Source organism: Acomys minous (assembly GCF_964271855.1).
Source record: "Acomys minous genome assembly, chromosome: 8".
In the NCBI taxonomy this organism is placed as follows: Eukaryota; Metazoa; Chordata; class Mammalia; order Rodentia; family Muridae; genus Acomys; species Acomys minous.
This window is the reverse complement of record NC_140489.1, coordinates 76,659,578-76,676,921: the sequence shown is the minus strand read 5'-3', so window position 1 is coordinate 76,676,921 and position 17,344 is coordinate 76,659,578. Positions and strand designations below refer to the sequence as shown.

The 17,344-nt window shown below is 40.3% G+C and overlaps 1 protein-coding gene across 1 annotated transcript in view; it reads right to left on the bottom strand.

Annotated features, from left to right (window-relative positions):
• Positions 1-13,485, bottom strand: part of LRRC72 (leucine rich repeat containing 72) — a 46,813-nt gene extending 33,328 nt beyond the window's left edge. Inside the window, exons 1-3 of the mRNA XM_084791744.1 lie at positions 13,320-13,485; positions 10,026-10,099; positions 3,637-3,706 (exon numbers count right to left, since the gene is read on the bottom strand). Coding sequence (XP_084647870.1) covers positions 3,637-3,706; positions 10,026-10,099; positions 13,320-13,412 — 237 coding nt within the window. The 5' untranslated portion in view covers positions 13,413-13,485. The remainder of the gene's footprint in view (positions 1-3,636; positions 3,707-10,025; positions 10,100-13,319) is intronic.
• Between the last annotated feature and the right edge of the window lie 3,859 nt (positions 13,486-17,344).

Here is a 17,344-nt window from a genome sequence, read left to right as displayed (position 1 = left end):
TTAATGCTTTAACATTTGGCAAAATATATGTCTTTCAACAAAGTTGACAGCGTAATGTAGTTAATGTTGCCCTGAGGTAAGAGGAATTCATCATAAGAGCACAAATTGTGTTGAACTCGTGCAGCTCATTTTATTAATAGTTGGTTTTCAGTATGAGGGTTGCTTGCAATTATTTTTCTGGAAAAAGGTAAGGTGTTTCCAAATAAATAAACACATATACCCGCCGAACTTATTACAGTAAATCTGAGGGATATATCCAAAATTTCTGCATTATGGGTACCTAGTCAATCATCAATCAATAAAAAAATTCATGTTGTCTTAGCTCATTCACCTGTTCCAGAAGCACTTAGAATGCGTTAGGTGGGCTCAGCTTTCTGTGTTACAGACTATATAGAAGTGTTCTTTCAAGATAAAGCAAGTGATGATTTTTACAGTATGCACAGTTCACTGCACATAAGGAAAGGTCAAGAGAAGGACTCTCCTTATGCCACCCTGCTCCCCACCCTCTTCAAAAGAAAGGATAAAATGCAATCCCTTACATCCTGCACAATGCTTCTGTAGGTCAACTGCATGAAAAGTCAGTGGGTGACTGGAGGTAGGACGTTACCCACTGATAGAAAGGCGACAAAGACCACAAATTCCCTAAACATGTCTCTCCCCTCAGACATAGTGCAACATTTGTACATGTTATTCCTTTCAAAAGAGGCCACCGCACGGAAAACAAAGATGAATCACTTTTGCCATGCCTGATGAGCTCCATCTTATTTTTAATCAGAGGTCTCATGCTATGACCCAGCATAATTTCTGGCAGGGTGTCTAGAAAGGTTTTGAACTTTAATACCCTTAAGTGGTATGTGTACTTTCCATTTCAGTTTTTAGTTGCCTGCGCCTTGAAGGTATTTGTATTTTTTTTTCCTTCTAGAAATTACTTCAAGATTAAGAGATAGACTGATGCTTATAGTTAACGCTGAAAGCAATTTAATTTTCCATTTCCACCCAGTTGGTTTAAAAAAATCCAAGGACATCCTGAATTGTTTTCATAAACATAGCCATTTAAAAACTCAGTGTGGTGAATCTAGGCCTGTGCACGAAGGCAGCTCACTGTGAGGAAAAGATCGCCATGCTCCTGACTGCTGGTGTTTGGAAAGCTAATTTCAAAATGCAGAGGTTGAGTTCTTAATGCATGACGAACAAAATCCAGGCTGCTGGAAAGGCACACTAACTGCGGAAAACCACCTTCTAACCAGGTAGCTGCACTTCCTGCCTGGCCTTGAGGATCAGCTGGCAAGAGCTGGGAGCCCCACCCTGAGGTCATACTGCCAGGGCACTTACTTCTAAACCACAGTGTCCAATGGAAGCTCTGCAGACCATGTTCTGACCAGGAGACCTGGCCCTGAAGTTTGAGACATGGTGGCTTGGTGCCTGATGCTTCCTGAACAAGTTCAATGCGTTTCACTAACAACTGGACTCACAGACATCTTCCTTCTTTGACTAAAGAACAAAGATATATGCTACTGGGCACTTGAATATGAGATCATAGGTAAAATTCTGGCCAGGTCAAAGTTCTTATTGTGAAATTTGAAGTTTTGAGGTGACTAGAAGAAAACCTAGGGAATGTAATTTAATACAGGAGCATATGGAACAAAGACTTTAATAGCTCCAGAATATTAGCAAGAATATATGAATAGAATTACATGAAATATGAAAGCAGAGAACCAATATACAAAACACAAAAAAGAACACCAAAGAACAAAGAATCTGATCAATAAATGCTAAAATAAAGTGAGCCGGTCAGCCACACAATCCCTTTATACTAATAAAAAAATAAACACGAAAAGCAACAGAGAGATATTTATATACCCATGCTTACCTTGACACTATTCACAACAGAGGAATGGGTAAGTAAAATGTGTATAATAATAACTTATTATTATATATTAATATAAAGTGTTACATTAATTATTAGACACATCAAGTGGTATATTTAAGCCATCATAGAATGAACAAAATCATGTTTCAGAAAAAAAAAATGGATAGAACATGATACCATTGTGTCAAATGAAATAAGCCAGAAAATTCAACTAAGTAGTACATGAGTTTTCTTATATTTGGGTTACAGATTTAAAAAGCAAGGCATGGAGGCATGTGAGGCGGATTGCCTGGGATGAGGCAGGGTGGTGTTGGAGAAGATAGTGGGGGGAGGGGAAGATGTTCAATGCATGTATGAAGATGATGCAGCAAACGTATAATGTTGTGCAATTAATGAAGACTAATAAAAGTTTATAAACACAATATTAACAAAAGAATGCATATCTGAAACACTTTACAAGGGATGACCAAAGCCTACAGTGTCAGTGTCCAGAGGCCTCAGACATGAGCAGAGTTTGGATAAAGGTGAGGTTGGGGACAGCAAGTGGAAAGAGTTGGTGCTACAGAGTGTTTAGATTTTAGCTGCATGTCCAAATACTCAAGAAAACCAAGTTGGAGCAAGGATTTATTTTGACAGTGGTGAGTGTCAGAGCTTTCACTGTGTTTTTAGTCTCGCTGAATTTTGACTGATGGTGAGGCAGAACATTGCAAAGGGAGTGTGTGGCAGATGGAATTTCTCATGAGAGCCAGGAAGCTAAGAGGGAGAAAGAGGCCATGGTTCCGGTTCCAGTAGACCCTCAATGACATGAGGGGGCTTCCACTAGGCCCCACCTCCTAATGTTCTCATCACTTTTGTTAGCACTATAGGCTGGTCACAAGGTCCTTACTGCAGGAGACTGGTGGCCACAGTGGATAGAAAGCATCACAAGAGACCTAGCAGGGAAGCTTTCAGAGGCTGCACAGAGACAGAGCCAACCTGGAAAGCCTGATAGTGCTAGTGAACATGAAACAAAGAACTGTTTCTCGCTCCTTCCCTCAACCTCCACACACCCCAGCCCATAGCAAACCTGCCTGTAGATATGCATCCATACCAAACCTGCTAAAGCCTGGAGTGGAGGTGAAGAGGCAAGAAAAGGGATGACTGCAATCTTCCCAGTTAATAAAGAAAGCACCCATGGCCGTACCATTCTCAATAAAATGTTTTGAAATGTGATTGCAATAAATTCCGAAACCATGAGATGTAAATTTCATCTCACCAAGGCAGATTATGTGTGTGAGTGTTTCCATGCCTCTTTGTCCCTCATTTGTAAAGGAAGAATACTACATGATAAATGTTTTCATTTATGAACTTTGTCTAAGACATTGACCAAATGGACTGTACAATTCTGTGTTACCAAGAAAGGAGTGAAGTGACTGTCCAAGCTTTCTTCCACAAAACTTGGGAAGCAGAAATAGCACTGTGTTCTGATAGAAGCTCACACTTTTTTTATTTAATATAAGAGATGTACATACATCTTATAGATTGCCTGATGTCTTTCTATCTCCTCTCTCTCTCCCCTCTCTCTCTCTCCCTCTTCTCTCTCTTTTTCTCACTCTCTCTCTCTGTGAATATATATATATATGTGTGTATATATATAACATGTATATGTTTGTGTGTTTCTTATATGAAGTTAAGTTTTACAAATAATACTTAATATTCTAAACATCATCTCATTAAAACATGAAATCAAGACATTTAAGTAACTTAAAGATAAAATATAACATTACCTTATTATGATGGAGCCATAAATATTTTAATTTTTTAAATCTAGAAAGATCAATAACCTCTGTCAGTTCCCTGGAAAGAAAGAAAAAAAAAAAGAACATGAATATTAGCAACAGTTCATCGCTTATGGATAGAGCTGGCCATACTGCTACAATAGTTTGGATGGAACTGGCAAGGCCTCTCTGTCCTTTCAGAACCATTGGAACATGCACCTTTCAATTTCTGAAGTAACATCATTTGATTTAAACTTTTGTTGCCAGTAAAGTTCATTAGCTGAACTTTATATCTCATTATTGCTGAGTTTATCTCAATCTCATTTGAAAACATTTTATTTGGGATTGAGGAAGGAGAAAAATGAGGTAAGCTGTCAACTCCATGTTGGAAAAATTGAATGGGGTGCTGCTTTAGTATTGTCCATAGGTTCTGACTTTGTGATTGGTCCTGTTGTGGCCAGACAGGATCTAGGACATGATAATGGTGGGGCACCTGGAGGCAGATGCTGAGGTGGGGGCTTTGGTGCTCGTTGATCTCCTAGTCAATACATTACCCACCCTTCTTGGACTGTTAACTCCTAACGTGTAGGTAGCCTTGGCAGTCACAGCTGGTATGCCCACACAGCAGATGGGCACATGGCGACTGGACAGAAGGAACTGTGGGCAGGGGGTGGCTTCTATCAGGTGACGTGGCTTTTTGGAGTTTTCAGATCTCTTTTGAGTTCTCAGAGTACCAAGCACGTAATCGTACCTGTTGCTTTCCTCTTTCAAATCTTGTAGAATACACAGTATGCAGGGCACTTATGTAAATATGTAATATTAGTATTCAAATATTAATGTATTACATATATTGACTCATTTATAGTAACATCTCTCGACTTTAAAAAAAAAAACAAACCTTAAAACCTCTTTTGAGTCATGGTATCTGTATGAAGCCCTACATTTTAACTGGCTGTGGTTTTCTGTGCTGGTCTCCACCTGTTGCAAAGAGAGTTTCCTTGATAAATGGTGAAAACCCCACTTCTCTATGGGTATAAGGACAAACATTTGTAGCTTGTTGTAAGGGATTATGCTGGCTTAGTAAATTAGAGGCTGTAAACTCTCCTGCAGTAACCATAACTTCACTAGCATGCACTAGTTATCTGTTTCCAGTGCCAGGCATGATTTCCTACCTGTTGAGGGAGAGTGCCTCAAGTACACCCAGAGAGCTGCGGTTATGCATCGCCAAGGTATGCACACTACTACTGTAACCTTAGACTTATCAATCAATCCTGGTTATTGAATGGTTCATAAGCATCGCTGGGTAGGACTGTTGGTTGCCTCCCTGTTTTGGAATCATGTGTGGTGCCTTCTGGTACCATGAAAGCTAGTCCTTAGTTAGTTCCAGCTGAGGGCTCTCTGGGCTCTGTTTTTGAAGTATATTGTGACTTATTTCATTTGTTGTGAACTGCCTGATATGGGTATTGAGAACTGAATTCAGGTCCTCAGCAAGAAGACTATGTGCACTCTTAATTGCTAAGCCATCTTTCTAGCCCATAACATTTAAAAATACAGCAAATTGTTACATTTTCGGCACCCATGAGTGTGTGTGTGTGTGTGTGTGTGTGTGTGTGTGTGTGTGTGTGTGTGTATGAGTCTCTGTATAATTTTCTTGGACTCATCTGAAAAATAAGGCTTCTTATTGCAGGCGTCTCATTCTTAAATAGTTCAGTATACATAGCTTCCAAACTAAAATATTCTTCTGCAAATCATAATACTACTATCATACCTTAGGAGATTAAATTTAATTCAGCAAAGCAAAACCATTAAACAAATTATTCATGTCCCCCACTCACCTACATTTCCTTTACAGTGTTTCTATCTTATCAATATTCATGTATTTAGTTGACCTAATTCTAGTCATTTTGTTTACATTTGCCAAAGTCTTTCCCACTAACATATTTACATTTTGAAAAGTCCTTGACAACTGGCCAGGAGAACGCCCCACATTTTAGATTTATCTCATAGTTTCTTCACAATCATATTCCAGATACATCACCTCAATGACACTAGTGGAACGTCTGTGGCACATCATTAGGCAAATGATGTCAGTTCGTCCCACTCCTGCTAAAACTAAGTCCTGTTGCTTTAAAGTCAGCCCGGTCTCTATTGTAAACGTGAAAATTTTATATTAAAACGCTGACATAGAGGGCCTAACTCTGACTCCACATATTGCTCCCTACAGCGTCATTACCGTCCTTTGGTGACTCTTCCTTGATTTGGGATTGAAATTTTTTCCCCTAATGTCCTCATTCTTCTTACATCCATTAACTTTTCTTTTTACAAAAACATCTGTTCTCTTCTTTCTTTTTTTTCTTCTTCTCTATCTTCTTTGCATTTATGTATCCTTCCACACACAATTTCCATGAAGCAGCAACATATGCCAGGACTCTCCAAAGCAGCTTTCAATAGGAAGTGCACACCACTAACACACACCCTCTCTTTGTAGTCTGCAGTCTGCTTCTGGGAAGGAGGCCCTACAACACGCTGCACGCTGACCATTGCACTAGGCAGCGACATAGCTTCAGCTCTTCGTGTGACATAATAAAAACAACTTCCACCTAGAAGTATAAAGTTCTTGAGCCTCACTTTGGAAATTTCCAATCCATGAGTATATAATCAATGAGCCTATCTTTACCAGTTTCTAATAGCAATGATATGAATGCTAAAAACCTTGTTATTAAAAAGTGTGACTCACTTTTTTTTTCTTTTAAGAAAAAGTGCTTCCAACCTGGAAGTATTTGTTCTGAACACAAACCTGTCCTACACCAAGAATAAGCTGTTATATTTTAAGGTGAGGCCAATCAAGACCATGAGATGTAAATCTTCTACCAATGATGCTATGACTTGTGCTGATGATACTATTTTAGTGCATGTTAGAGTCTATGCTCTGCAGTTACCAAGAGACTGATAAGACTGTCCTTGTAAGGGCAGCAGGGACTTAAGCAAAGTACCTAGCTCATCTAGTCTATGCATGTAGACTGTGAAATATTTTTTGCTCCGACTTTGTTGTCCTTCATTTAGGAAGACTGCTAATCACCCATGATCAGAGGTTGATATTTCTAATTTTTCTAGTGTGTTAGAGCTATCCTTTTTATCTACCCAGTGTTGTGATCAATAGTATGCCATTGTTGGAGTGGAGTGGCAAAAAGCTTAGTGGTGCAACATTTTGACCTTATACTAGCCCAAGGGGCACGTCCCACGAAAGCCTTCACTTACCAGGAAGCTGGGACAGAGGGGAGGACATCCTATTGGGACTCTAGATGAGAGAAGCATGGGAGAATAGCAAAGTAGAAGGATCCAGAGGGTCCTAGAAACCTACAAGTGGAACATTATGATAGCCAGATTTGGGCCCAGTGGTCCCGCTCAAACTAAGGCACCAGCCAAGGACAATACAGGCGGTAAACTTTAAACCCCTACCCAGATCTAGCCAATGGTCAGAACATTCTCCACAGTTGAGTGGAGAGTGGGATATGACTTTCTCACGTACTCTGGTGCCTCACATTTGACCATGTCCCCTGGAGGGGGAGACCTGATGGCACTCAGAGGAAGGATAGCAGGTTACCAAGAAGAGACTTGATACCCTATGAGCATATACAGGGGGAGGTAATCCCCCTCAGGAACAGTCATAGGGGAAGGGAATAAGGGGAAACTGGGAGGGAGAGAAGAATGGAAGGATACAAGGGATGGGATAACCATTGAGATATAACAAGAATAAATTAATAAAAAAATAAATTAAAAAAATTGTATTATTGTTATAAATTTAACTGATCTCTAGAAAGGCTCAAAGTATGACCTTGGATGTCTTCAAATTCTGTTGTATCTATTATAGTTTAAACTATTTATTTTTTTACTTAATTTTTTTAAAGCTGAGGATCAAACACAGTGATTTATACCCAAGCTTTGCTTTAAATTTCAAGTGGGGGCATCTCTTTATTTCCTTACCAACAAGTACTTTGGAGCCACCAAAAAACATGCCATTTTCTATAATAATACATTAAAATAAATATTTAAAGTAACTAAAGAAATATATTTATTAATGACAAATTTCTCAAATCACTGTAGACAAAGTGATTGCATTCATTGTTAAACTAGGCTGTTTCATTAAAGTGAGCCTCTATTTCAAAGATTTTAAATAAGTAAATGTATACCATGCCTATTTATAATAACACACAGAGTTTTATTGTTTGTATTTTTGAGACAGGGGTTCTCTGTGTAATAGCCCTTGCTGTTCTGGAACTCTCTTTGTAGACCAGGCTGGCCTCGAACTCACAGCAATCCACCTGCCTCTACCTCCCGAGTGCTAAGATTAAAGGCGTGTGCCATGATGTCTGTCAAGAGCACACAACTTATTCACAAGCAGTGACCAAGAAGAGGGAGAATCAAGAGTAAGGCACAGGCACTTGAAGTGACTCAGGGGCAAAGGCACTTGCAGCCACATCTGATGGCTTGAGTTTCGTTCCTGGGTCCCACATGGTAGAAAGAGAGAATTTATTCACTAAGGTTGTTTTCTACCCAGCTCCCAATAGGAAGTAAATATAACAAGTTAACCAAAAGGAATATCAAGGTAGTCTTTGTCCATTTTCACTGTAACCCACTACCTAAAAATGGATACCTTGTAAAGAACACATTGGATGAGCCTCAGGATAAACATGAGGCAGAAGATGAATCTTTCGTTTCTTCCTCAGTCTCTGTCAGAGTATGATCCTGACAATGACAAAGACGTGTTTTTATGGTGCATGGGCCCAAATGCATGGTCACTTGCTTATCCTGATGTTTAAAGAGTTAATGGCTGATGGGGGAACCCTGGTTGGCTGTAACTTCTGGACTATCTCTATTGTTAACATGATGCAGGTCCTTTCCCCCATGTATAAAGTACAACATTCAACCACTGTTCATGTTAGTTAGAGAATACATCTGTGCCTGGCATGGTGCTCACTAACTGAAAGGACTGTGCTGGCCTCAAGGAGGAGCTATATTTCACTGTGACTATAGGAATGCCTTTCCTGTCCTGGCCCTGATGGTGAACAGTATCAGACCTAAGAACCTAAAAGAAAGTGAGCAGCACAGAGGGGCACAGAGACATCCACAAGCCAGCTCACAGGGTGGTGGAAACGGCATGTTTTGCCTGTAAAGAGGAAGGAGATACAGAGCAGAGCAGTGGCATGGCCAAACAAGTTTGGGCATGGTATGATGCTCTTGCAGACAATTCTTTTCTTTCTCACTTTATTTCTCTTACTCCTGTTCTTAACCACAGAGAAAGGACAAAGACATATTTCCTACAGTTCTGGAGGCGGTTAAGTCCAAGGCCAAGATAACATCTGGTCTTCTTGCTGCATATGTGCATGTGTTGGGGAGCATTCTCACTTGCCTCAGGAGCTCACTTCTGAGCCAACGAGCCTGTTTTGGTGGCGATGGTACTAACCCATGAATGAGCTGCAGAGCTCTCATGGCCCAACCAATCCTCAACGGTCCTGCTTCTCAACCTTGCTTCATTAGAGCTTTAGTTTCTGAAGTATGAGTTTTGGGGGATGCATAGGAATCAGATCAGTGTTATTGCTATTAAAATGCAAACAGTGGCCAAGCATGATGTCACTTATTGGCCAATAGAAACACGGTGTGGTCAGAGTCACACTCATTGAATCCTTTCCCTCTTATACCTGATTTCTCTCACAGACCCTGGGGTCACTGTGTTCTATAGAACGCCTCTTTGATGTAAAAGAGAGATTTTTCTGTTTGCTAACAAAATTAATATAAATGTTTTTAGGAGTTATAGTAAAATAGTGTTTTTATATTATAAAAATCATAGGCCATTATTCATCATCATCATCATCATTATCATCATAACAGTTCTAATGATGACGGAGTGTTTACTATGAACTAGATCTCTCTTTATTTTCTAACTCTCCCACACATCACAGCAATCCTATAATAAGGTTGTATTAATACACAACAGTAGGATGGTTAAAGGTAAAAAGGTGTCTAGTTAATATTTGCAGCTTTTGAGAAGTAACAACTATTGTCTGGGATATAATAATACTAAAAATTATATTCACTATTTTTCTAAAATTCATAGATATCTGATGTCCTACTTGTTTTTAAATGTGATAGTCCTAGCAGAAAAGTTATATAACATGTCAAAATTATCCTGAGCCAGGCTGGCTCAATAATCTCTACGTTTTATCCTTTTCAATGCCTTGCCTCTCCAGTACAAGTGTTGGACCCTCATAAGTGGTAAAGTAATTAGACTGCGGTTGCCTACCCAGTCCTTGAAGAAGAGGTAATGAAAAAAATTTGCCTCTATAAAAGATTATAAAATGATACTCGTTCTTCCCTCCCCCCCCCCAAAGTACACTTACTTTTTAGAGAGAAACAGCTCAAAGACATCAGCATCCCTCTTGTGGCCACATATCTTTAACTGATCTTCAACTGCCTGATAACATATAATTAATCTGTCAAACCACATTCCAATGAGCAAAAATACTGAGACATTTGCAGTCAATAACAATATGTCTACAAGGAGATCAAAAGAAAGGCGAATATGGAAGGCAACCACTTTAAATTGATAAATTCCAACACTACAATTATATATTATTTACTCATCTTTGTGGTTGAATCTCATTATTTGTAACCTTAGGCACAGATGTGTAAATAACTTTTAATCATAGAGGAAAAATGTGAATGTGTGTATACACACCACAATTAAGTTAATTCTCTTGAGGTAGGGTTTTTTGGCTCTTTAACAATTATTCTTAAATGTTTCTTCATAAATGAAGAATTAGAGTTTGACGGTGTTCTGTGTTTATAGAAAACACTTAGTCCCAGGTTAGAGGTGGAAGGAATAAAATACAATGTATATTTTTAGAGCTGTCTTTTCAATGGCCCACTTCAGTATGTCCAGCGCGAATAAGCTCTCAGCAAGTATCAAACAAGTGATAAATGTCATTTTTATCTGAGTAAATTAATACGTTTTTCATTTTATTGCCACAGGCTTTACTTTAGAGCTCAGGCCTGGCAGCAGCTATAACACCTTTTTTCTTTAATAATTACCAATTAAACATTTGTAGGCCACCCAGCTGAGAGTAATATGGAAAAATTACAGCCTGTCTATAAATGGCCATGAAAGAGTCAAGCTATCAAGACGCAACAAAAGCGAAGGGGTCGCTGGTACAATCCTGGGGCCCACAAACATTGTAATTACCATAATCAAAACACTCAAAGATTTTCCGTGGGGATTTATTGTGGGTGGTATGACTGCAGTGCAAGAAAGAGATTTACAAGGTTTTGAGAGTGGAGTCAGAGGAACAAATACTTAAAGAACCGAGAGGGCAAATATCCTAGTGAAGGAGACTTCCAGTCCCTTACTTCCCTGATTTTTTTTTTTTTTGTGTGTGTGTGTGTGTGTGTGTGTGTGTGTGTGTCAAACAAACTGAAGCTGGGACCTTGGAGAGTTTAAAGGCTTGGACTCATGTCTTCTAATCACTGGAGTTATGTTCTACACTCACCAAAACATGGATCAAGTTTGGGTATTTCAGCCTAAGCATCTGAACTCTTAGCCTTTAGTAGTGGGAGAGGAAATCCCCCTCGGTCACAGGCATAGGGGAGCAGATAGGGTGAAAGTGGGAGGGAGGGAAGAACAGGAAGATACAAGGGATGGGGTAACAATTGAGATGTAATCTGAATAAACTAATTAAATAAAAATAAAATTAAAAAACAAAAACAAAACAAAAAACCAAGAAGAGGATAAATCTTAAGGGCGTTAAGAAAAGGGAGATACATTGTAGCAAAGGCAGAGGAAGAAGAAATTCCTATTCTTCTGCACAACGAAGTTTCAGGACAGGACCAAGAGACTGGGCTTAAACAGTGACAAGGAAAGAACCAGGATTTTGATGGAAGAAAGGGCAGAGTACTCGGAGCACAGAAAAGGCAAACAGGGAAAGCTCTCAGCATTACACACTGTCAAGGAAAGGCCCATAGAAAGCAGGTAGGACAATAAGTTAAGGAAGGTGCCTGGGATTCCTATTGTGAATGTTACCTTTGAAATTTAGATTTGGAAATGTGCATTTAAAACTTTTGTGGGCTTCAATAACCATAAATGAAAACCACATATTTTCTGTAAGGTGTTACTTGAAATTAACTTAATATCACATGTTTTATACATACGTACACATGTATACAAATTAGCTATCTGGTAAAATCCTAGTAGAAAGTCTGATGAAGGTCTGCTTTTTCACATGACAACTACAATAGTGCTTTAAACCAATGTCCCGTGTGATGTAATTGCAAAGGCTTGTTTATACTTCTCTTTTGTGCCCTGCCCTTGTTGGTACCAAAAACATGGGCTTAGTTAACTATTGGGTAATGTGGATTTGGACTTAATGTGGGATGATATAAGCATTTTACTGAGTCATTGGACTGGAGAAGGGATGTGACAAGCTTTCAGAAGATGCCTCTAGCAGCAAGGTGTGTGATAGCCTAGGGGGCAGAGAGAGGTACAGACAGCAACCAAAGCCACCTCTGGGAAATCAAGAATGACTGGGTGACAGGGAATGGGAGTAAGCAATGGATAAGATCACGTGGTGTGTAGATAGATATTGGGTAGAGAGTGCAGGCAAATGGCAGATGGTAAGGGCAGCGGGAAGAAGGCACAGGCAATGGTAACAGTGATACCATGATGATGGTGGAGACAATAACATGATGGCTTGCTTGACGAAGAGAAAAGTGGCTAGAAGGAAGAGGCAGCCAGCTGTGAGACACTTGAAACTTTGGCCTCAATGAAACATACGATGCAGGTCATGGTGTCCGGAAGGAAACTATGAGTGAGTGAGTGTGGTCCCATCAGAAACTTAAGGGTGAATCTGCAGACCTGGCGAGTCATTCGAGCCCAAGGGAGAGAAAATACAAAGACAAAACAAAAACAAAAACAAAAACAGACAAACAAACAAAAAAACAGGAAAACCACATCTAGGGTCATGTCAAAGTGTAGGATCATGAGAAAGTAAGAGGGAACCAAGATGAGGAAAGAAAGGACTCAAAGGTGGAGAAAAACACTGCCACATTGTGAACCCAGGAGGGAATTTTAAGAAGGTGGAATTTAGGTCTTCAGTGTTGTTCCTAGTGGAAGCCATCATTATTCGGGAACAATGTTGAATTTGGAAACTATTTCAGCAGCCTGTCAGGGCAGTGGGGTGCTCTGATTTCAAGTTAAGTTGTACTTTATCAAGAAAATGAAAATAATCTAATACAGATTTGAGATGGAGGTTCCCCACAGAAAGAGAGCAGCACCTTTCTCCACTACCCACTGTCTCAGAATTTAGATACATGAAGATACTATTTTAAAATTTCAGAATGATTAAATGTTGCACTAAAGCCTACCAAAGGAAACATCTTTGATGATCAATTCCTGCAACTCCTAGTGCAACACAATCCAAGTTAGGATTTTGTGTGGCTTTGTAGCCATCCCCAAACCCTGCCATGGTGACTTGACGTTCGACTTAGCTAGTGAGACAGAGTGGAGTTTAGCGCTGCAGAAGCCCTCTTATCAGGACCTCAGGGGCAGCTTCTAGGAGAGAAGAGCATTGTTTTATTCCCCTTCCTCCCGCAACTGAACCTGGGTCCCAGGCTGTTGTTCTAGTAAGGGAAGAGCCTCTTACCTGGAAACTGTTTGGCACAGCATTTTCGGACGCCTTCTGGGGGGTGGAGCATGGAAAGATGGGCAGCAGGTAGGACTTACGGTCTCTGGACATCAGAAAAATTATGGCAGTGACGGGCACCAATAGCCTGGTTTCCCTTGCCACCTTTCTGTGAACTAAAGGCCAATGCAAATCAGGGAAGCTCTGAAACCAAACCCTGACTTCTGTGACGTTTACACAGGTCACAGCACCTCCTGTGTTCCCTCCCTCTCTAGCAAGATATGCAAGACACAGCGTACAATGGGGTCACTTATGACAGAGACCAAGAGTGACTGGGTCTGAGGGCCACTCACTGTGGACAAACAGCGGTCCAGCAATAATTTCACAGAGTTGGCATATAAGCACCATTTATGGACATGAGGTATCCCTGTAGGCTGTTGGCTGTTGTAGAAAGAGAAGTGAGGCCACGCTCTCTGCTGAGTTTCGGTACGTTCCTATAGAAATGAAAAGAAACAAAAACACAACCATGATTTCATTCTTATATAAAATTTAATGTTTTATTTACTGTTTTGCATCAATTTTGATTTGAAAGCACAGCATTAAGATTTTTATTTCAACTGCTGAGGTTTGGGGACCACTAACATCCGAACCACGGCCCTATGCACCCAAACCTGGGATGGAGAGTGAGGCTGAGGGTGTCGCGGTTCCCCAAGAACCCAGTCACCGGAAAACAGAGTTTCCTGCTGACTGCATTGATCAACACCAGTAAACAAATACTACTTTAGCCAATTTCTTCTAGCGCGGCTTTTATATTTTAGTTGCCGTGTGTGCTGCTTGCCCCGGAACCAGTCACATTGACTTCTCTGTGATCTTTTTTGTATGAGTCCGAATTCTCTCAGCTGAGGCTCATGGGGGGAACTTTTAAACTAGGGTCCAGTTTGAGATGTCTTGTCTTCTGCCAGGGCTTAATACGTTGTGTTAGTAAGTATTGATTGAACCGAATGAGCTGGTTGCTGGTCTCCAAATTTGAACCTGACATTTACAAATCAAATGTAGCTTTGTGAAATGGATCCGGCTGCTAAGCACTTACAAGAATGGTGTTGGGGAGCCGGGCATGGTGGCGCACGCCTTTAATCCCAGCACTTGGGAGGCAGAGGCAGGTGGATCACTGTCAGTTCGAGGCCAGCTTGGTCTACAAAGCGAGTCCGGGATGGCAAGGCTAACACAGAGAGAGACCCTGTCTCGACAAAAAAGAAAAGAAAAGAAAAGGGTGTTGGGACCAGGGCATGGTCTTCACAGAGGAAGCAAGAGCTGGCAGCTGGAATTAAGACAGAGGGAAGCATCCCCTAAGAACTGTTGTTTAAATGTTAAGCCAGAAATAAGACCAGAGATATAGGCCATCAAAGAAGTGTATAAAATAATTTATTGGCCTGTCTTCCATTTTTGCATTTAATATGGCCAAGCATTTCAGATATTATTAATATGTTGCATGGAGAAGTGACAAAACACAGCATTTGTTCAATTTTGTACATCTCACATAATTTTAAAACCATAGGCAGTAACCGTTGCAAACATCTTCCATGTAATTTCTACTAAAGTTGTATTTGAAAAGTTTATCTTTTAATCTTATACCATTGTACTTGTTTGTTTGTTTGCTTTTTCATTATACTTTTTATCTAAAATTAAAAAAAAAATTAAAAATGCAACAAAATTCGTTTTTAGTACTGAGATTTCAAAATCACTGTAAGATCTTTTAAAAAATGTTCCTAACTTTGTGAGGAGAGACATACAGAAAGAGCAGAGAGAGAGAGACAGAGCCAGGGACAGATGAGAGCCAGGGAGAGAGAGAGAGAGAGAGAGAGAGAGAGAGAGAGAGAGAGAGAGAGAGAGAAACAGAGAGAGAGAGAGAGAGAGGGAGGGAGAGAGAGAGAGAGAGAGAGAGAGAGAGAGAAAGCAGTGGAAGTTGCTTCCCTCCTCCTACCATGTGGCCCTAGGGATGGAACTCACATGGGTTAGGTTTGGCAAGCACCCTTACTGGAGCCCTAACATTTTACCGTGGTCTTTAAAAAATGTTATTATATAATGATTATGGAAGTTAATCTCTACAGAATGTCAGAGATGAAGACTATAGAAGACACTTTAGCATAAAAACCCTTTCACAGATGTCTTTATGTCAGATCATCATCATCATCATCATCATCATCATCATCATCATCACTCATCCTGAGCAGGGAGAGCATAACGCTTTTACATCATGTGCTAGGATAGTGGCCAGAGAAACCCAGGCTGAAATCTCAAAAATTCATTTAGAATGTGATGTGCAGCCTCCTTTATAATCAATCTTGTTTTAATAAAAAAATAAAGTGGTTCCTCTACTCTTCTAAATCTTTGAGTAATATTTACACTGAGGCAAGACACCCTGTGTTTATCCTGTGGCTTCAGCCCCCTGGCATCCCGCCATTGCCTGCAGCGCTGTGCATACCCCAGTTTGAAAGCTCTCTTGCATCGTTTGTGTGGGTTTGGATGAGAAGAAAGGGCCCTGTGCACCAAGTTGAGGCATGTGGGGCTTAGCCTCCGCTCTGACATTAACTAGTTGTTGGCCAATTTCAAGTCAATGTCACTGGATCTCACATTTTGTGAAACAACAAAATGAAGTTGAAAGTTCAGTGAAAAGTTTTGTTATTTTGTTACATTATCCTACAAAGATTGGGTGTAGTATTTACAGTGAAAATTAGTGTGGAGATTGTTGACATTTAGAGATCTTGACATTTAAAGAAGAATTCTGCAGCAAAAGTATGTGAGAAAAACTATTCGTGGATGGTCTGTTAATAAACCCACATGGCTTAAAATTCTCAAGTATTTCATTAAATAATTCCAATGTTCAGTTTGCATGTTCTTTTTTTTTAAGTGAGTAAAAAGCATTTATTAGATAAAATGACCCACTTTCTACAATGCAGACTTAATGAATGATGACTACCACAAATGTCAGTCACATTTTCTGTCCTTTTCCTGTTTAGCATGTCTCCTGATTGTGACATCACTTGCTGGTACTGTCACCTGCTTTATGGTGTCACCTGAGGGTTTTGACCATGGTTACATTTTTGAGGTATCAGGGTGGTGGTTGGTGTGGAGCTGCAGCACGAAGCGTGAGTCTCCCTCCATAGCCTTAGCCCAAGTTTGCCTTCAGGGCTCTGGAGGACACTGTCCAAATGAAGGTCTTGCCAGGTTATCAGGTTTTCTCAGCAAAGCAACCATCCTGACCACTTTTCCAAACTTTTTTCATTCTCAGTGTTCATATATGATTCCCAACATCCTGTCTGTATAGGAAGAGGAACTGATTCTTGTTCAGAAACAGTTCTATGTTGTCAGGAACCGCTTTAAAAAAAAAAAAAAGCTTACAGAGAATCTCAACCAAATAATTTTCTTTCTTTTTTCTTTTTCTTTTGGGTGGGTGAGGGGACTGGTTTCAAGACAGGGTCTCTCTGTGTAGCCTTGGTGGCCCCAGACTCACTCTGTAGACCAGGCTGGCCTCAAAATCACAATAATCTGCCTGCCTCTGCCTCCCAAGTGCTGGGATTAAAGGCGTGTGCCAGCAAGCCTGGCCCAAATAATTTTCATTTTGCAAATTTGTGCCCAGTTCAGTGTAATGTCACACTAGCAATAGTGAGCTCGCTCTTGTCCAGGCTTTCTCTGATCTTCTAAGCAGGTACCCATTTCTACCCTCTGTGTGTAGCGGAGAATGAAGGGCTCTAGCAGGCCTGAAGATGGCAAACATGGCACCCACAGGGTTGCCTTTTACTCTTCTCCCTCTTGCTAAAACTTTAGATTACATCCCTAAAGATAGCCACCAATTTATTCCTTTCTTCCGCCAAATTGATCACCAATGTCCAACTATCAAAACATCCAGGTCCAGCAATCAAAACTCATTAGTTTGATTAGCCTAATTAAAATACCCAATCAGAACTTACCAACACAGACAACACGTGCTAACACAGACCTCTCCTTTTTCTTAAAGCTAACATTTGCAAAGCTTTTTTTGCTGCTGT